We start from the raw sequence: 19,829 nt of genomic DNA on the forward strand, positions 1-19,829 counted from the left end.
ACTATAGCCAAAGCAATTCACACTCGCACGGGCTCGAGACGGCAGCACAGCTCCACTCCACTCCACTCTCCCCCACCACACCACACTGCACTGAGGCATACCGACGAACACCTTTGGAGCCATGGCTCCCTGCCTCCTCCTCGTCCTCTTCCTCCTCCCGGCGCTCGCCACCGGCCACCAGCACCCGTCCACCCTCGGCTCCTCCGCCCTCTCCGAGTGGCGCTCCGCCAAGGCCTCCTACTACGCCGCCGACCCGGAAGACGCCATCGGTACGCATCCAAAGCTAGCTGGCTCTCTTTGGTCATCTCTGCATCTAGGAACGAATCTGTCCTTGCGCTTCTTTAATTCTCCATAACTACCCCTAAGGCCATGGAAGATTTCTCTTCCCGCATGTCCCGCGGACGAAATTTCCCTCAAAGCCGCACGCTCGGTTACTTGAATTATCTGCGCGTACGGTTGGTTCTTGAATTGGTTGCTTCCTCTATCATGGTTTCATCCGTAGGAGCGTGCTTGATTTGTGCCGTGCTGTTGGGCGGATTACAGGTGGCGCGTGCGGGTTCGGGGATCTGGGGAAGCACGGGTACGGGATGGCGACGGTGGGGCTGAGCACGGCGCTGTTCGAGCGCGGCGCGGCGTGCGGCGGCTGCTACGAGGTGAAGTGCGTGGATGACCTCAAGTACTGCCTCCCCGGAACCTCCATCGTCGTCACGGCCACCAACTTCTGCGCCCCGAACTTCGGTCTCCCCGCCGACGCCGGCGGCGTCTGCAACCCGCCCAACCACCATTTCCTCCTCCCCATCCAGTCCTTCGAGAAGATTGCGCTCTGGAAGGCCGGCGTGATGCCCATCCAGTACCGCCGGTACGTTCGATTCTTGGCTGCATCCTTTGATTGCTGCTATCTTTAGTCTACTTTGCACTGGATTCTAGACTAGATCTGAGGTTTATGTTTCCCATTTTCTTAATCCACTTTGTGTGGAAATGTGAAAGTGCTTAGAATTGCGTCGGTTGGTAGAATGTGGGATCCCAGAAAAGCTGAATTATAAGTGGCCGTTGTGGAGGAAAGGAAATGGGCCGTCTTCCAATACGGTCAACTTCTGTTAGAGCACCCGCAATGGTAAAGTAAGGTGCTCTCTATAAAACATGTACATCTCAGCAATAGACTAGATTAATAGTAAACCACCTCAATAGTATGTCTACATGGGTATCTATAGCTCTCTAATGCATTGCCTCGTTTTTCTCTATAGACTATCTCCAGGTTAGTAGATAGCTTTGCTCTCTCTCTTCATTTAATCTCTTCAATGTAGGAAAATATGCTGACATAGATATCTTGTAGAGAGCCTATAGATAACCATTGCGGGTGCCCTTAGGGTTCAGTTGGATAGTTTCATGGTCCTTTATGCTGTAGTGTGTTTAGGTGTCTAGGTTAGGAGAAAAAAGGGCAGTACTTTTAAAGCCTTCAGCCATTTGATGCACCATTTTCGTAAGTACTGTTAGAGTTCTAACTGTTTCAGTTGATTTGCTTCTGGCTCAGCAGCACAAGAAACTGGTTTCCAAAAAAAAAAAGCAGCACAAGAAACTTGGTGTATGCTTCAGTTAAAAATTCATATAGTTTGGAATAATATTTTGCTGGTTGGAATTAAAACGATGCAACTTACATGCACCATTGATCAGAAAACTAGCAGTAACTTACTATTGTCATCTAAATGTCGCTCGTGAGAATTCATTTATTCCATTACTCTACTAGTTTAAGGTTGCTAGCTAGAATCCGGAGGCTGTGAGCTATGGACCTGCAGGTAACAGCAACTCACACCGAATTTATGCAAACAGCCTTCCTCATATCTGAGTTAGTTTACGAGGTTTTCCCAGGCTAATCCTAATAATCAAGACTCAAAAGTACACAGTTCTGGGTAATTTCCAGCAGTTTTTTTAATCTGTATCGGTAGGCACTAAGGAATGTTAGTCTGCTCCATTACATAGACCGTTTTCCATCACGCTTAATTCCTTTCTGGGGTACATTAGATGTTCCTTTAAGCTTTCAATGACCACTAAGTTAGTCCCACAGGTTGAATTGCTGCATTATTTGTGGACTGTAGCTGTCCTTAATTTGCTTTCTGTACTAGCAATTTATACCGGTTGGTATGTCTTTCAAGTCCTTCAATAATTTGATCTGTTATCAAAACTAAAATAGTGTTAAACAGATCAGTTCATAGTCAGGCATTATCTTTTCCTGCACTAGATTTTTCTTCACATCTTAGTGCTCTAGATCTAAATAGGTTACAATCTTCCAGTTGACGTCTGTAAATTAGTGTACGTCATTTCTAGTAATATTCAAGAATTAATTTTACGAACCCCCTAATGTGATGCTGAATTAGGTTGCCTGTATTACTTTCTCAAATATTCTGAGGTATAGTTGAGTAATGCAATATCCATTATGTGCGTTTAAGTTGGCATCAAATGTGCGTCTAAGTTGGCATCAATTAGATGTTCAACTTCAAGATGGTTTCCTGAATATCATACTGTCATATTTATGTGCCTATCATACTTCCTCAAGATCGATGTTCCAGGACATTTTGTAGAGAACATCAACCTGCAGCGCTTTTAAATTATTTCAGGCTTCACCATATGTTACAGGGCTCAGTTGTTGGCAGGATTTCCATGAGAGTGACAATCTGTTTGAACGGATTGTTTCACTGAGCAGTGAACCATCACAAGGACAGCTGTACAAGGCTATCAGTAACATGATAGCCTGTAGATAGAAAGCAAAATTATTGTAGATTGTAAATTGGTCAGCAAAAATTGTCAATTGTCACTAATCTTGGCGTGTTTAATTTGTATGCAGCGTCAACTGTCTTCGTGATGGTGGTGTGCGATTCGCAGTCGCTGGTCGAAGCTTCTTCCTGACAGTCCTAATTAGCAATGTCGGTGGTGCTGGCGATGTCCGATCAGTGAAGATCAAAGGAACGGAGTCCGGTTGGCTCTCGATGGGCCGCAACTGGGGGCAGATATGGCACATCAACTCTGATTTCAGGGGACAGCCTCTCTCCTTCGAGCTCACCTCAAGTGATGGAAAAACATTGACCAACTACAACGTGGTCCCTAAGGAGTGGGACTTCGGCAAAACATACACTGGCAAGCAGTTCCTGCTCTAGAGAGGAAAGGGTACCAATAGCAGCTTACAGTTACAAATTTTTTTCTGATCCTATGAGTTGGATTGTACTATTGTATATTCCTCTGAGGAACGATAATAGTATCATTAGAGAAAGAAATGTTTAGTGCAGAGCCTCCAATAGTAGTCCAACATAGAAAAGGTGCTCATAAATGTGGCATGTACCATTTGGAACTCTGATAATTGCACTACAGAGGCTTGATGTACCATTCAAAATAGAAGGCTGTACCTGTTGTCTCGATTGTATGGTAATTATTTGTAGCAATTAAACAGTGTCATACCCTTGTCTGTAGATCTTTGTTTTGTGGAGGCTGCATTAAGACTTTATACATGTAATGTGACATGGTAACAAGGAGCAACTGAGCAAAGTACTAACTGTACTACTAGTAATTTGCAAGTTTACAAACAAGGAGCAACTGAGCAAAGTACTAACTGTACTACTAGTAATTTGCAAGTTTACATCATGCTAGACCAAACATTGTGTTGTACTACTTCACCAAGGAGTTCACAATATTCAGACTGCAATACTGCATCTCTTCAGGTACACTTTGGTCAGTTTCGATTGGCTTTCAGGAAATTACAGATGCGATGCACAAGGCATGACGCATTGAGAGGTTGGACAGATTCAAACAGATAGCCATGAAAAAATATGCATCAAACCTCCAAACCTCCATATTTTCGGTCATAAACAAGGTTTCATTGAACAGAACAAGGTATTACATCCAGTCGACCAGAAGTCGAAACTTGATGAAACACACCGACGACTAGAACACAAGGAGTCACAGACACAACGACACACACGGAGCACACGACATAATAATGCTAGCGCTGCTACGCCCAACACCATCGAATCTGTACTCGTCTAGCCTCCGAAGCCGTAGAGGGTGCGGCCCTGGCGCTTGAGCGCGTAGACGACGTCCATGGCGGTGACGGTCTTGCGGCGGGCGTGCTCGGTGTAGGTGACGGCGTCGCGGATGACGTTCTCGAGGAAGATCTTGAGCACGCCGCGGGTCTCCTCGTAGATGAGCCCGGAGATGCGCTTGACGCCGCCCCTCCTCGCCAGCCTCCGGATCGCCGGCTTGGTGATCCCCTGGATGTTGTCGCGGAGCACCTTGCGGTGGCGCTTCGCGCCGCCCTTGCCCAGCCCCTTGCCTCCCTTGCCGCGCCCCGACATCGCCGCAGCTAACCGCTCCGATCACCGAGAGATTTGGAATTTGGGTGGAGATGTGGAAGAAGCCTTGTGTGGAATTGGGGATTCGGCCATTCGGGGGATGAATATATAATGGTGGATTTGGGAGGGAATGCGAAATTTTGGGTTGGGAATTGGGAGGGCTGAGGCGGGAGGGTGGTTTCGGGGGTTGGATGGATCCGTGGGAGCGTGGGGTTGGAGCGTTGGATTGGGATCGGAGGAGTTTGATTGGATGGGGAGTGATCTGGCGCGGATCGATGACGTGGCGAGGGGAGTCGATCCGTGGGAGTGGAGATCTAGGCGTTGGATTCAAGTTGGACGGCGACGATCAACCACTCAATAGACAGCGGATGCGAGGGGGTGGGCTGGTGTTTGGGGACTTGTTACCAGTTTTGATTTGGGCCGGAACAAAGTTTGATGGCCTTGTGGACTTTTGAGTGTTTTCGACTATACTTTCTAGCCCATTTTGTTCTGATGGTAACATCATTGATTGCTCCCATCATAATCCAGTCAGTTTGTGTCTGCCCTTTGACTCGGACCCGTAATTAGGACTTTTTGATGATGCAGATCAGAGAAGCAGAATGATTTGTGACATGGTTCGAATATGGAGGTACTGGGAGTCTAGGATTGAATCGATCATCATGTTCAAGTTTTCACCAGCAAAAAGTAGCAGCCTTTAGGATCATCTCGCAGGCTCACGGCCATGTGCCTCGTGTATTCTTGAGAAACTTACTGGTTGCAAAAGGTTTCCAGCAAAAGGTTTTTATTTGATACACAGCTAGTATCAGTTTGTATTTCACAACTACTCCCTCCGTTAAACGTAGGCCGTGTTTAGTTCCAAAGTTTTTCTTCAAACTTTCAACTTTTATATTACATCAAAACTTTTCTACACACACAAACTTTCAACTTTTTCGTCACATCGTTTCAATTTCAACCAAACTTTCAATTTTTGTGTGAACTAAACACAACCGTAGTTGTGGATTTCAGGGCCTAACTTTGATCGTCCGTCTTATTTAAAATATTTTTATGATTAGTATTTTTATTGTTATTAGATGATAAAATATGAATAGTACTTTATGCGTGATTTAACTTTTAAAATTTTTTCATAAATTTTTCAAATAAGACAGACGATTAAATATTGAGTACGAAAATTTATGGCGACACTTATAATGGTACGGAAGGTGTATCAAATTATGATTTGATCTCACTGTGATAGGTGGTGCATATCTTTTCATTTCTTTTTTCGAGTAAATTATACAGTGACTAACTTTATTTTAGACCTGTCTTTTCCCACCAGCAATGTTTCTATTTGGACCAATGTCCCAGCTGTCAGTACTTCCACGAGAAAACAAAATTCAGTTAATGAAAATCCGTTGGTGGCTAGCTCCCCTAACGAAATCCTCCACTAGCAATGTTTGCCCCTATCGCGGATACGGCGAGGACGAAGTTGCACAGGTGCATCTTGAGGTCGGTGGCGTGCTAGTAGCACATGCTCCTTACCGAAGTATATAAAATCAGTATATAAAGAGCAATTTTACTGTTCTTCAAAAGGTATCATGAGGTATCATGTTTTCTATTGTAAATTTGATACCTAGATATTATAAGGTATCAAATTTTACATTAAATTTTTAGTATCTCCTCAAGAACCATAAAACTACTCGTATATAAAACTGTTTAAAATTGTGTACCGTTCAGTTTACTACTACTTATCAGATACAGGCCGGCCTTGATACATACACTACAAAAACTTTTGTACCTTCTGCCTCTCTGTACTCTTAAAATTAATCTCAAACCCTGTTTAGTTCTAAAGTTTTTTTTTTCTAAACTTCCAACTTTCCATTATATCAAACATTTCATACACATAACTTTTCTATCATATCGTATCAGTTTCAACCAAACTTACAAACTTTAGTGTGAACAACACAGCCTCAGCACCAAAACGAGCACCGGACCGGTGAGTACTGTTACTCCGACCCGAAAGGCTCAGCCCCAGGATGGCGGATGAGCAGTTAAATCATGGCCGATCAGAATGTAACTGCCCGCGGACGTGCCACTATAGTACTACACATACGTGCGCAACAGCGCACCACGCAACTGCGCAGCGCGCGTACAGGATACTACGTCCAAAGTTGTTCATCACGCACCCCATGTTCCTACCAACCAACCGTCTGAGATTTTGCACGGCTCCCCCGCCCATCGCCGCGGCCCGCGCCGTGCCTACCGCCTAGCTAGCCGCCCGTTTCCCCGCCGCGCGCCCGTGCGCGTGCGTGCGTGCGCACCAGCACGGGGGGAAGCGCGCTTGCGCTGGGCTGTCGGTTTCTCCGTCGCTTTGGCCACTTCTGCGCACCGCGGTTGGTCCGCCTGACGCCTCCTCACCCATGCACGGGGCGCAGCGCGCAGCAGCGCGGCGCGCTCGTTCTTCTCGCGGCTGATTCCGGTAGCACCTCACCTCCACCACCAAGACGCTTCACCGAGGAAAGTCAAAGAAAAACTCGGAGCGACTACGATGGAGCGTAGTACGTGTACTACTGCTAGATTTTGTTTTTTTGGAGACAGAATCGTGGCACATGGCTAGGCCGAGGGACAAACCAACCGCCCCATGCAAACGCTATTACGCTAGGGGGGCGGCGAGGGCTGTGTTACGTGCCTCGAATGATAGCAGCAGCGACCGCCGTTTTAGTTTAACCCGAGTCCTCCCAAAACAGATCCTGCTGGAATATGTTCTTCACCTACTCTGGATACGGCCTCACATGGGCGCCCTTTTTATCTGATTATGGGCCTAGCTCAGCGTAATTTCCATGCATCAAATGCACACTACTGCTATAGTAGTACTTCCCCGTCCAAAAAAAATAAACCTTGGCTTTTCGTGTCCAACATTTGATCGTCCGTCTTATATAGAATTTTTTTAATATTAGTATTTTTATTGTTGTTAGATGATAAAACATGATTAATAATTTATATGGAATTTGATCGTCCGTCTTATATGGAATTTTTTTATATTAGTATTTTCATTGTTGTTAGATGATAAAATATGATTAATAATTTATGCGTGACTTGTCTTTTTATTTTTTTTATAATTTTTTAAAATAAGACGGATAGTCAAACGTTGGACACGGAAATTCAGGTTTGTCTTTTTTTTTTTTTTTGAGACGGAGGGAGTACACTACTACGCGAGACACATGGCAATGCGTGCAGTACTTGCATACAGTCATGTCAAGTTTCTTCATTCTCGCGGTGGCATTGCACGCAAAGCAATGGTTGGCTCGTCGTAGGAAAAAGCGACCAGTCATGTGTTTTGGTTGAGGCCGTACAGTGCAGTGGTAGGAGTAGTATCCTTGCCTTCTTTTTCCCCTTGGGCATCATGCTGCCGGCTGCCCACTTTCATGCGCCTCAAATGCTCTCCTCGCTCGTCTTTTCAGCTGCAACTAGTGAGTTCACCGCTGCCAACCAACGACTTATGTCCATCACATGACGTGCCACCGTCCAGCTCTCCATCAGTTCCTTGATGACTGCAGGAACGATCACCATGAAAGTTATTTTATGGGCTCCCCGTTCTCTGCCATTACTAGTGGTGTTGCACAATGCCATCTCGATGTATTGAATCGCCGTGTTGCAAAACAATGTTCAGAACTTGAAGTGGAAAGAAAACGTTTCTACAGAGTTACTGTACAGTGCTACAGGCATCGACTGCTATAGAAACAGTCATTAACAAGAACCGATTTCTTGGTACTCGACTTTACTGACAATACCTACGCACTGCCCAACATCTCGTGAGCCATTGGAGACCTAAATAAAAGTGTCTCCTAATGGATTCTTGGACAGCATAATTGATGTAGCCTCTACATGGCACAACCTACTGTATAATGCGAGGAACCCAGAGCAGAGGCTGACATGCATGAAAATCCTACTAGTAGCAAGGACAAGCAAACATAACACATTTCTTAATCCCCTCCTTACTGACTCACGTACTGTTGTCCACACGCTAACCAAACAGTATGAGTAATGGTTGTTTTGTAGTACTACAGTACTAGCACTAGTAGAGGTAGGAGTATACAGACACAAGAATTATAATGGAGAAGGCGATAGAGATAAGGGCTTCAGAGTGTCAGAGCACCAGCTCAAAGAACGCTGATGGCGGAAGCCTTTTCCCGGTCTGAAGTCTGAACTGCACTTCAGCGTGTGTGCGCGAACAGAAGACAAAAGCCCAACGGCCAGCGACTCCTCTCTCCACTGTTTAGCTTTTTCCAGGGTCACTGAATCGCTGCAGCTCTTCTGCAAGAGGCACTTCCCCGTTGAGCCCGTTGAGCTCAAAGCCTCAAACTGCTCCATTTCTTTCCTCCTTTCTCCATTTTTCTTTCAGACGCTGCATTGCCATCCTTGGCTGAGCTACCTGTGAGCAGAGGAGAGTAACAACCTCATCTTGCTTTTGCCATGGCTGGGAGTTTTGATGGGAGGATGCCAACAAGAGGAGTTGAGCAGGTCTGTAAAAGATTTCCCCTTTCCCCCCTCCTTTCTAGCCTCTTGAGAGTAATTTTGACGCCATTTATTGATTTATTGGATTTCTTTCGATTATTTTTGGAATTGCAAGCCTTCAAATGTCTCGCTTTTATTGCTAACCCGTTGGACTACCATCGCTACATCTTCTGGGGGAAATGAAATGCATTGTTTTCCTATTATATTCTCTCTCAACCTCATGGAGTCAGCGTTCGTACTGAGAAAAACTGCTCGGATTAAATCCGAATGATCACCCATCAAATCCATGTTGCCCTGAGAGTGGAGGAGTTCTGATTTTTTTTCTTTTTCCTTTTGTTTTGTTTCTGCTATCCAGGCCATTGTTGCTCTGAAGAAGGGAGCACATCTCCTGAAATTTGGAAAGAGAGGGAAGCCCAAATTCTGCCCATTCAGGCTATCTTCAGTGAGTAATTCTGCTGTAAATATGCTCATATTATCCACGAATCCTAATCAATAATGGTGGGTTTATAAACTGGGGAGTGGAAATTCTTAAAGCCATGGGAGTGCTAATGACAGAAATACGCTGTTATTGGACCATTAGGTACTTTGTCATTCCCCTGAGTCCCTATAAGATGCATCCATGGAAAATGTTTCAAGTACAATGTGCAAGATAATACGTACCTTTTACCACTATTACGAAAATAGTGCTTGCAGCTAAAACCAGCCGAAGTATGCAATTTGTTAGTGCCTCTGTGGCCTGTCACAAGGAATTCATGAGTTATTTTATAAGACAATCTCAGAGAATTTGATATACTGTTAATCTGTTATGAACAAAACTGGAGTGCTCCATGTTAGTCTATATTAATGCTAATATGTTGGCCAGTAAATAAGTTTTGGACCGATGGGGGTATTTGTCCTTACCTTTTGGAATACCAATAATCTGTTACCACATAGAATTTTGTACCTGCAGCTTTTATGTCATGCGAAAGGATTTCTTCTCTTTGCTGTCATGCCAAAGGATTTCTTTCCTCTTTGCAGGATGAGAAAACATTAGTCTGGTACTCGAAGGACAGGGAAAAACACCTGAGCTTAAATTCCGTTTCCACTGTTGTTCTTGGGCAGAAGACTGTAAGCAATTCATTATGCCCTGATTAAGTTATGATGCTTGTCCCTTCGTCACATAGCAATACAATATTCTAAGGATTTCAGAACTTTACAGATGAATTTTCTGCGTCATCGCTGGCCAGAGAAGGAATCACAATCCTTGTCACTCGTATACAAAAACGGCGAGTGCTCAATAGACTTGGTACTCCTCTTACTAGATCTTAAATCAGTTAGAGCTGCAATCTTATAGTATATGTTTTCCCTACTCATACCACATGTTTTGAAAATTTCGTTGGCCCAGATCTGCAGAGACAGAGATCAAGCTGAATGCTGGTTTCTTGGTTTGACTGCCTTAACATCTTCTCCTTATAGTCCACTTCCATTGGCTGGCTCAAAGAGCGGTAGACAGATAAACAGTTGCGCAATCAGTCCCCGCAGCTATCTTCAGCGAAAGTGCAGGTTATCAGCTGCCCTTGACACACCAAGGCACACCCAGGTTAGTTCTGCAGCAAACCATATTTGGTTCTGTTTTTGTCGAGTAATATGAATTTCAGATTCATAACATGGCCAAATAACAAAAGCTTAAGATTCTACTGATATGTATGTCCCAGCTCTCAACTGCAAGGGTATTGAATGAGATCCACATATAAATTATTATTTGACTTTGAATTAAACTGTACAGGCATATACTTTAACAAGGGGTGTCATTTTTTTTATGTTGCTTATATTCTTAAGTAGACCTGCATTGCTACCCAAATGTTATATGTCATCAAAGAGTTGATTGTTCCTTCAATGAATTTCTTCTTGAAGGTATACCCATCATACGGGAGTCCCAAGATACAGAAAAAAATCTTTGGTGGTAATCTGGATAGCTCAGAAGCATTATTTTATCCAAGGCATCCAACCTCTTGTGACATTGATTCTTACATCGAGAAGCTTAACCCCAAGATAGCAACTCCAGTAAAACATGGTCTGAAGGACATCATGGTTGCTAACAGAAGGGCACAGAATATTACACATACACCTAAACTGAAGACTTTTGAAGGGCCCCGTGTGGCATGTAGGTTGGATTCACTTAAGGATGTTTTTCTCTGGGGTAGTGTTCTTGGCAGCATGTTAGGCAGTGAAGACATTCCAAAATCCCTTCCGAGATTGGTAGGCTCAGCTAAAATGCTTGATGTACAAAGCATTGCTTGTGGGGAGAATCATGCAGCCATAATCACTAAGCAAGGGGAGGTCTATACCTGGGGCAGTTATAGCAGTGGGAGATTGGACCAAAAAGTAAATGTCAATGCCTCCTGTCCCAAAATGGTCGAGTCTCTTGCCTCTGTACATGTCAAGGCGGTTGCATTTGGATCAAAGCACACGTGTGCAATCACGGTTTCAGGCGAACTTTTTGAATGGGGTGAAGGAGCTCATAGCTTGGGATTGATGAATGACTGGTATGGAAGGAACCAATGGTTTCCACATAAATTTTTGGGTCCTATGGACAATATTTCTGTGTCAAAAATTGCTTGTGGTGAGTGGCACACAGCTATTATAACATCTTCTGGCCAGTTATTCACATACGGTGACGGAACATTTGGTGTTCTTGGGCATGGAGATACTCAAGGAGTTGCTCGGCCAAAAGAAGTAGAGTCCTTAAAAGGATCAAGAGTGAAATCGGTAGCATGTGGTCCATGGCACACGGCTGCCATCGTGGAAGTAATGAGCAGTTTCAAGGGTAATGCTCCAAGTGGTAAGCTCTTCACCTGGGGTGATGCGGATAGAGGAAAGTTGGGTCATGCTGACAGAAAAATGAAGCTTCTACCAACATGTGTTGATTCACTTACTGCTTATGATCTTATTCAGGTATCCTGTGGGACAGCAGTAACTGTGGTACTTACTGTTACTGGAATGGTATTTACTATTGGAAGTTCTAGGCATGGGCAACTTGGGAACCCCAAAGCAGATGGTGAATCTATTTGCAGTGTTGAAGGGCCACTTAAAACTGAGTTTGTCAGAGAGATATCATCGGGGTCTTCGCATGTAGCGGTGTTGACTATGAGTGGGAAGGTTTTCACATGGGGTAAAGGTGCGGAAGGGCAACTTGGTTTAGGCGATTACAGTAATAGGAGCTCTCCAACTTTAGTAGAGGCATTAGAAGGCAGGGATGTTGAAAGTGTAGTTTGTGGGTTCAATTTTACTGCTGCGATCTGTTTGCACAAGACGATGTCAATGAAGGACCAATCTGTATGCAGCAGTTGCCAGATGGTTTTTGGTTTTACTAGAAAGGAGCACAACTGTTACAACTGTGGTTCCATGTTCTGCAGTTCCTGCACTAGTAACAAGATCACGATGGCAGCACTTGCACCAGACACAAACAGAAGGTACCGTGTTTGCGATGCCTGTTTCTATCAGTTGCAGAAAGTTGTGGATTCTAGCAAAGATAAGTCTAGGCTAAAGATCAGCAAAGGAGAAATGTTTAAATTGGAATTAAAGGCATACACACCTAAATTGTCACGCCTATTCAAGGAAGCAAACTTTTTTGCAGAAAAGATGGCTTCAGTACAAGGTACTAATCAGAGAAATGAGGAACCTGCCACTGCAGTGCAGACAAAAACTGAAAGATGGGGGCAAGTTGAGTGCCCTGCTCTATTCATATCTGCACAAGACAGTTTTCAAACTCAGCCGGTATCAAATAGTGAGGGGTGTGCTATCTCTTTTTCACAAAGAATGCATGATTCTGCGGTGCTTAAGTCTGGCGTCTCTTTACGGTTTACTGACGCTCAAAGAGAAGAAATAGAAATGATGCAAACAGAACTTCAAGGACAAGTGAAACAACTTCATTCACAGGTATTTTTTTTCCGGGAATACGCATAAGATTTGCGTATCATAGTATTAAGCTTGGAGGGTAATTCATTTATAATATCCATTACCAAATTTGGTAACTGCAAAAATTACATATTTATTGTTCAAGCAGGTAGCTGTTCTCACAGAGCAGTGTCAGCAAAAAAGTGTTATGGTTCAGCTATACAAACAAAAACTGGATGATACATGGTTAGTTGTTAGGGATGAGGCCGCAAGGTGCAAAGCTGCCAAAGATATCATAAAGGTTCTAACTGATCAGGTATGAGCTCGACGTAATCTCATTGTAGAGTACTGCTGGTACCTTTTTCTTGAGCAACAAAGAACTAATGTAATACAGCATTACCTTATATCGTGGGGGGCTGGGGCGTTCTGAACTTTTGGTTGATATATGACCTATTAACTTGGTGTATTGCGAAATGTGCAGTGCAATGCCTTGTCAGAGAAACTTTCAATTGGTCAGCTGTCAGAAAACTCCAAGATAACACCTAATAGCATCCCAATGCAACCGACGAAAATAGAATTGCAAGGGAACACCGGCCGGAATCTGGTCACACGCAAACTCGGCCAGCTGAACAATACCCAAAATCATGGCAGCAGCATCCAAACAGAAAAGGAATGTGTACCTTTGTCAAATGCTGTTGTGCCAGAAGATGTACCGTTCAGTCAACAGAATGGGGCCAGGAAATTTAGCAGCGATGGGTACACCACGGAAGCACCATTGGCTGCCCCTCCGACTGATAGTGTGACTGAACAAATTGAGCATGGTGTATATGTCACATTTTCTACATCGTCCTGTGGAAAGAAAGACATAAAGCGCATAAGATTCAGGTGAACCCTCTAAGGCCATATTAGTTTTATATGCTGAATTGCTGATTGTCTGTTCTTTTACTTGACATAACCTGAATTCTTGGCTGTGCAGCCGGAAGCATTTTGGTGAGAAGGAAGCTCAGCATTGGTGGGAACATAACAAGACCAGGGTATATGACAACTACAAGGTTGAACAAATGGCAACACCGTCTGTAACTTTGAGCTGCTCTTCAACACGGTGACCAGCAAAAGATTGTACAGGGGTAATCAGTTCTGCCAATAGTTGGAGAGATTGATCAGTTCTGCCAATGTTAATAGAGCAAACTGAAATGCGTAGTCGTCAGCCTAAAAACAACATGACATGAAGCAGATGAAATTGTGTAAGCAACCTAGAGAAATATAACCACTATTCATAATTTTCATAATTTGCTTCTTAGCATGACCAGTAATGCTGTAGATAAAAGCAAAGCATCCAATGGGTAGAGCTGATCAGCTGACTTTGGATGTACAGGCTAGGTTTCAGATCGATGAGATCATGGATGTTGGATCTCGACTGTAATTGATCAGTTTCATGAAGAAAATAATGCTGATATCGGTTTCTGAATTTCTCGTGCCTGCAATGGAAGTTTGAAACGTTGAGGATACGGTTTCTTTTCGGAGGGAGAAAACCTCCAACCCTAACCCTATCCGAAAAGGCGAAAACAACTCCTGAAAGGCTGAAACCATCAGGATACCACCCTCTCCGGGCCGGAGCAATGGCGGGAGCTCGCGCCGCCGTCATCCCCGTCGCCGCTCCACCTAGAACCATCAGCGTCTCCCTCGCTGCCTCCCCCTCATCCTCACACCCGCTTCGTCCGGTGGCCTCCTCCGGTGTGTCCTGCAGCCAGCGCCGTCTCCCCACCGCCGCCGCCGCTCGCAACCACCCGCCGCCGAGCGCCTCCCATGGCGCCGCTTCTAGGCTGTACGTGAGCGGTTGGTATCTTATCTCGACGCGCTCCCTCCTCCCTCCTCCCCGCGAAGATTTCGCAACACATATCTCTCCGTGTTCTTCAGCACAAATCTTAAAGCAATCGCTCATCGCTGTTCCTGATTTCTGCTGATTTCCTGGGCTTCTCCCTTCCACGAGCAGGTCTGTCGTTCCGTACGACCGAGGAGAGCCTACGGAACGCGTTCGAGAGGTTTGGTCAGCTCACTGAAGGTGGAGTAGATCAATGCCATGGCACAAAAATCGTAATACAGAGCTTTGATTCAGAAAATTCTTGGGCTTGATTTGATTCTGCCGTGTGCTGCTGCAGTTAATCTTGTGATGGAAAGAGTAGCGAAGCGGCCGAGAGGCTTCGCTTTCCTGTCTTATGCCAGTGAGGAGGAATCCAAGAACGCCATGGAAGGGATGCAAGGCAAGGTAAGAAGAGGGAAAAAAAGGCACTTCTGAATTTTGTTTCCTTTTGGCTGAGTTTCATCTGTTTGTCTCTGATTCTTCTGATGAAAGGGTAAAGCTAATATACTGATATTTGCAATTTCTCTGCATCTTTGTGCAGTTCCTGGATGGGAGAGTGATCTTTGTGGAGGTTGCAAGGCAAAGGTCCGAACTCTGAATTAACTAGGTTCCAAACGTTGCCCAATTACTGAATTCACCTTGGGATGAATGAGTTACTGCACATCTACTTTACTAATAGTACCTTAACACTTGAAAACAAACATGGCAAGTCTTTCCTTGTCACAGCTATCGCCTTTCCTGTGGTATCAGGAAAAGGTTTCATTTGATTTTTGATTTGTACATTTCCTTACGCAATGCTAATATCAGCCTTGGGTATTCCAGGCTTAGACTCTGTCCCCCTTGAAATCTCATCCTAACGGATGATACTGAATTTTCAATTATTTGTGATGCCAAACTTCTCAGATGATGATGCATTCTTGGTACATTTAGCGGTTTCACTTGACATGGTAATTAGATCTAGTCAAACGCTATGTCTGAATTTTATTGTGTATTTGCCAATACAAGCAACAAAAGCAAGCGAGTGCCTTTTCCGGTGCCAGGATACCAACCATCCTAAAATTCACTTCATTGAGGAATTCCGTAGAACACCTGTGCAATTGATATAGTGATAACATATTGAGTCGCATGTAGAAATTTGAAAAGATGTGTCCTATGTCCTAATTCAGCAAAAATCAGCCCAAGTACCACTGTAGCATATGGCAATATGCAAGCAGAATTTGGTTGCACTTTCACGTCAAAACAAGTACTGAACAAAGCTTTCCAACGTTGTTTTCTTTAGCTCGCCTGTTATTGTCTTACAGATAATAAGTTACTGTATAATTTACATCAGTACAACCCTTCTACAACTCTATCAAAATACTTGTCATTGCATGACAGCCATTGACCTCTGAACGCTCCCGCAATGGGAGCGAAATTACAAACACACGACGAGGAAAATGGAAACATAGAATATTTGAACTGTACATGGCCAGACAAGAACCACGGCCACTCCCTGTTTTGTGGAGTACTAACGCGGTTTCAATCTGCCTCTTGTAACAGGAAAGCAGCCCCTCCTGCAGTACATCAGTTCCTACTCATCTGTGAACAAAATATTAGTAGCAAGCATCTATAGTTGCAGTGATCTACGAGGCTCCAAAAATTTATAAGCACAGCCTCGTCATCTCTCCGTCTGCCTCCTCCTGAGGCGCCTGTGACTTCAGCAGCGCCTCACTATCAGCAACACATCTCTTGTACGGCACAAAGCCTCGCCTGCAGTTGGAACCTGGGCTCACACATTTTCTTGAATCTGGAGAAGGTACCATTTCATCTTCGTTTCTGTTTCCGTTTCTATATGATTCTGTAGTCTCTGAATTATGAGTTGCTGTTTCAGGCACACTGCTTGAGGATGTATTTGACTCCGTCCAAGATCCTTCCCTCTGTATACCCTTGTAATCTACAGCTTCAGAAGTTTGGTGTTGATGCTGTTGATCTGAGGCTACCACCTGTGGGTTTGAAAACTGGGTGCAAGTAACACCCTCATTATGGTAGGTGAAGCATGGGAGAGCAGAATGCACGGAGAAAATTTGTCCGTTAGGAAGATAATACAGAAACTGCTGTGTGTTAGTCAGCCATGGGTTCCATGTATTTGCTTCTGCTGCACCATGGGAAGAGAATTTCCCAGTTCCACTAGTTGGTGTCTCAGCTGAAGCGTCCACTTCCATGTCTGCCACAGTTTGCAGGTTCCCGGCATCAGGGGCTGACATCTGATGTAAATCATTCACCATAACCCTCTTGCCAAATAGCCTAAGGACTGGAACTCCTGATCTGTCACATGTAACTTCTTCATGATCGCCATTGCCCTTGACCTCCTGAAATGCATATTTACTATCAGGATTCAGGATTTAGAAGGCACCAACTATATATCATGTTGTGCAAGGATACATCAAGGCATAACCAGAATTTCAAGTTCCAACATATATAAAATTAAAGACCATGCTGACAAGGTGAAGAATTATTGACTTGAGCAAATAGCTTATATATTCCTGCACGATATAAAGAACATATGCCTTGCAGAGGATACTATATTTTGTCTCCTAAGAATATACCTCGTCATTTGTAGGAGGCAACTCCATAGCTAACTCAGCAGTTGCTATGCTTGGTGTAGGACATCTCTCTTCAATATCAATCGTCGAGGTTGGCGACCCACCACTCTCACTTCCCAGTGTATCAGCCCGTATCTGTGGTACTGTTAACACTGACGTCGGCGACCCATTGTCCTGGTCGTAGAGAGACTGCACCTGCAGCTGAGGCTTCTCTAGCTGTTTCAGTGCAGGGACGTTCTTGCTGGCTGTGCTCCCTAGATTGCGTGGGTACGGATGAACAGGCTTACGCTTCGGCCGCGGCGGGGGAATCTGAATTGATGATGCAGCACCCAAGCTGTTGCAATTGTCCCCAGATGATTCTTTGATGACCTGCAGCCGGAGTGCAAAGCAGATAACGGTCAGGAAACATGGTCTCGAGTGTGGCAGCATGGATTGCAAAGCAGCCTGCTCTCCATGATTGAGCAACTTACATCACCTTGCAAGCAACACAATCCATGGAGGTTTTTCAAGTCATTTAGGGAATTTTTTGTGCACGAGAAGGCTGTGAGACCTTGGAGAAGAACTTCTGTGCGTGGCTCCTGATCTGCACGGCAGTCTTGGTGCCTATGTGCTCTGCAACCGGAGCGAGGTATCCTTTGTCAGTAAAATTCTTACCAAACCAGAAACTGTGCTTCACCGTTGCAGCTTCTTGCAGCGGTAAAATTAGTACCTTGGATGCGTCGCCAGGCTCGGCCATGGAGCTGCAGGGCTTCCAAGAACAGCTTATGTTCGTCCTCGGTCCATTTCTCCCTTTGCTTCGTTATCGTGTATGGCTTCCGCGCCTGCAAGGCAAGACCCACAGCGTGAGCTTGGTGTTACAAGATCTTAACTGCACGAAATTTGCCCCCTTTTGCTGTGATTTGCAAGGAGGAGGATTTACCTTAGGAATTCGCGCTTCGTCCATCATGTCCATGCCACTGGAATCCAGAGGATCTGTGAGGTTTTCCATGAGGTTTTGGTGCCCAACATGATCAGCAACAGGTCCTTGATCATTCCTCGCCTTGGTTTCCTACAAAAGAGAGATGGAGAAGTCAATTTCAGCAACATGAGAATAGCAGCTGCTTGCTTTGCTCCCTTTTTCCAACAAAAGATTTATTACTGTGGCATCTTATTGGGGGAAAAAAATCCAATCTTTCTGCCATGAAAAGTGGACTCCAAAGAACAAAATTTGCCACCAGATAGACTGATAGAAGGATTCATTACCTGAAAACGCGCCATCTCCAGACTTGAATCGAAGATTCACCAAAGCCAAACTCCACCGAACACAAGAACTCTATCTCAGCTCACTATGTCCCAGAACCAGCCATGCGCTTGCGCCAACAAAAGCAAGAACCGCACAACCCAAACCACCAAAAACTCCAATCTTTCTCGAGACAACCTGATGGAAGCAGGAAGAGCTTGGAGAGCAGCAGAGAAGGAGACGAGGAGGCAAGGCAGGAAGGGGAAATGAGACCAAGAGGAGGCAGGAGAGAGGAGAAAAAGGGCACAGGCCAGGGCGCCACGTCGGATCGGATTTTTCTACGCTTTTTTCTCTCTCTCCCTTTCCGGCTTTGCACTTTTCGCCTCAATCCTGTAGAGAGCCCCGGAAGCCGCTCGATTCTTGTGGCTCTCGCTGCTTCACGGCACTCACTTGCCCCTTCCTTCGCCTGCTTCGCTGCTACTTGTCCATGTGTCTGGTTGCCACTAGTTGGCTACTCGCACACTGCAGCAACCACACGGCTCGCTGCTCCGGACCAAGCATTACTGCTAGTACTAGCCACATGTACCGTACTGCTACCGCTACTACTACTAGTATGTGGGTGTAGGAGTAAAACCGTGCGCTTTCGTGGGTCTTCACGAATCGATGGCATGTTCCTGTGATCCTATCCACTCTATGCGTGTGTGTTTTGCCGACGATAAGATCGAAGGATGTTAGGCTGCTATTTACTGTGTGCGTGCTCTGGAGATAGTACCATAATTGCCCTGGCAGCTGGTGGAGCATGATAGGCTGCAGTTATCAGAGTTTCAGGTAAACTTCGGTTGGTATAGATCGAATTAACAAGCAGTTCATGTTTTTTTCTGCTGATGATTTTTGGCAAGCAAAGAATGAAAATATCTTGGGGGGTTGAACTTAGTAGTGAGAACAAACTCTAAAACTGTTTTGGATCAAACTATGAGCAGAACTGCGGTGATGTCACCTCGGCTGGCTTTCGGGGTACTACACGAATTATTGAGCTTTTTCTCTTCTACTCCCTCCGTTTTATTTTAAGTGCGATCATAATTTGATCGTCCATCTTATTTAAAAAAATTTTGTAATTAGTTTTTTTTATGAGATGATAAAATATAAACAATACTTTACTCCTGACTTATGTTTTTATTTTTTTAAAAAAAATTAAATAAAACAGACGGTTAAAGTTAGACACGGAAAATCATGGCTGCAATTGAAATACTCCCTCCATAAAAAAATGTAAGCATTTTTAGCTATAAATTTGGACACATGTGTGTCCAGATTTATAGTAAAAAGTTATTATATTTTTGGACGGAGGTAGTCGAAGGGAGTACAGGAGACGTATCTGGCGACATGCAAATCTAGGCACAGGAGACAGGACTGTCCCTGTTTGGATGGATAGAAAGAAAAGAAAAGCGCAGCGGAGGAGGGGGCCC

The 19,829-nt window shown here is 44.6% G+C and overlaps 5 protein-coding genes and 1 long non-coding RNA gene across 10 annotated transcripts; 3 read left to right on the plus strand and 3 right to left on the minus strand.

Moving 5' to 3' along the window:
- Window positions 1–3,457, plus strand: LOC4336776 (expansin-A10-like). Its single transcript, NM_001419823.1, has 3 exons — window positions 1–269; window positions 544–859; window positions 2,840–3,457. Exons 1-3 carry the CDS (start codon window positions 122–124, stop codon window positions 3,147–3,149), a joined length of 774 nt encoding a protein of 257 aa, NP_001406752.1. The 5' UTR covers window positions 1–121; the 3' UTR covers window positions 3,150–3,457.
- A 69-nt stretch (window positions 3,458–3,526) lies between these two features.
- LOC4336777 (histone H4) lies at window positions 3,527–4,416 on the minus strand. Its single transcript, NM_001419822.1, has one exon. It carries the CDS (start codon window positions 4,338–4,340, stop codon window positions 4,029–4,031), a length of 312 nt encoding a protein of 103 aa, NP_001406751.1. The 5' UTR covers window positions 4,341–4,416; the 3' UTR covers window positions 3,527–4,028.
- A 3,831-nt stretch (window positions 4,417–8,247) lies between these two features.
- Window positions 8,248–13,807, minus strand: LOC112938663 (uncharacterized). 3 transcript variants are annotated; one of them, XR_003241842.2, is made up of 6 exons: window positions 13,661–13,807; window positions 13,385–13,553; window positions 13,105–13,305; window positions 9,729–10,378; window positions 9,489–9,564; window positions 8,248–9,280 (listed from the first exon to the last, which is right to left on the minus strand). It is a non-coding gene; the product is annotated as an uncharacterized lncRNA (long non-coding RNA). The 3 variants fall into 3 exon arrangements; XR_003241845.2 differs by having other exon boundaries at window positions 8,248–9,283; XR_003241848.2 differs by having other exon boundaries at window positions 8,274–9,248.
- On the plus strand, window positions 8,687–14,172 carry LOC4336778 (PH, RCC1 and FYVE domains-containing protein 1). Of its 2 annotated transcripts, XM_026024720.2 has the most exons (9): window positions 8,687–8,834; window positions 9,184–9,270; window positions 9,846–9,935; window positions 10,027–10,113; window positions 10,213–10,407; window positions 10,722–12,746; window positions 12,874–13,020; window positions 13,186–13,589; window positions 13,681–14,172. In XM_026024720.2, the coding sequence occupies exons 1-9, from the start codon at window positions 8,787–8,789 to the stop codon at window positions 13,808–13,810; spliced, it is 3,213 nt and encodes a 1,070-aa protein (XP_025880505.1). In that variant the 5' UTR covers window positions 8,687–8,786; the 3' UTR covers window positions 13,811–14,172. The 2 variants fall into 2 exon arrangements, with proteins under 2 accessions (XP_025880505.1, XP_025880506.1); XM_026024721.2 differs by lacking the exon at window positions 8,687–8,834 and having other exon boundaries at window positions 9,197–9,270; window positions 10,017–10,113.
- Window positions 14,173–14,247: 75 nt separating this feature from the next.
- Window positions 14,248–16,906, plus strand: LOC9269592 (organelle RRM domain-containing protein 6, chloroplastic). 2 transcript variants are annotated; one of them, XM_015780800.3, is made up of 6 exons: window positions 14,248–14,540; window positions 14,698–14,766; window positions 14,864–14,970; window positions 15,107–15,150; window positions 16,105–16,360; window positions 16,436–16,906. In XM_015780800.3, exons 1-5 carry the CDS (start codon window positions 14,324–14,326, stop codon window positions 16,175–16,177), a joined length of 510 nt encoding a protein of 169 aa, XP_015636286.1. In that variant the 5' UTR covers window positions 14,248–14,323; the 3' UTR covers window positions 16,178–16,360; window positions 16,436–16,906. The 2 variants fall into 2 exon arrangements, with proteins under 2 accessions (XP_015636286.1, XP_066165673.1); XM_066309576.1 differs by having other exon boundaries at window positions 14,248–14,529.
- On the minus strand, window positions 15,813–18,634 carry LOC4336779 (uncharacterized). The gene is made up of 6 exons (XM_015780798.3): window positions 18,390–18,634; window positions 18,067–18,195; window positions 17,857–17,968; window positions 17,698–17,759; window positions 17,151–17,516; window positions 15,813–16,913 (listed from the first exon to the last, which is right to left on the minus strand). The coding sequence occupies exons 1-6, from the start codon at window positions 18,402–18,404 to the stop codon at window positions 16,206–16,208; spliced, it is 1,392 nt and encodes a 463-aa protein (XP_015636284.1). The 5' UTR covers window positions 18,405–18,634; the 3' UTR covers window positions 15,813–16,205.
- Window positions 18,635–19,829: the final 1,195 nt, after the last annotated feature.

This window comes from Oryza sativa, chromosome 4, assembly GCF_034140825.1.
Source record: "Oryza sativa Japonica Group chromosome 4, ASM3414082v1".
Classification (NCBI taxonomy): domain Eukaryota; kingdom Viridiplantae; phylum Streptophyta; class Magnoliopsida; order Poales; family Poaceae; genus Oryza; species Oryza sativa.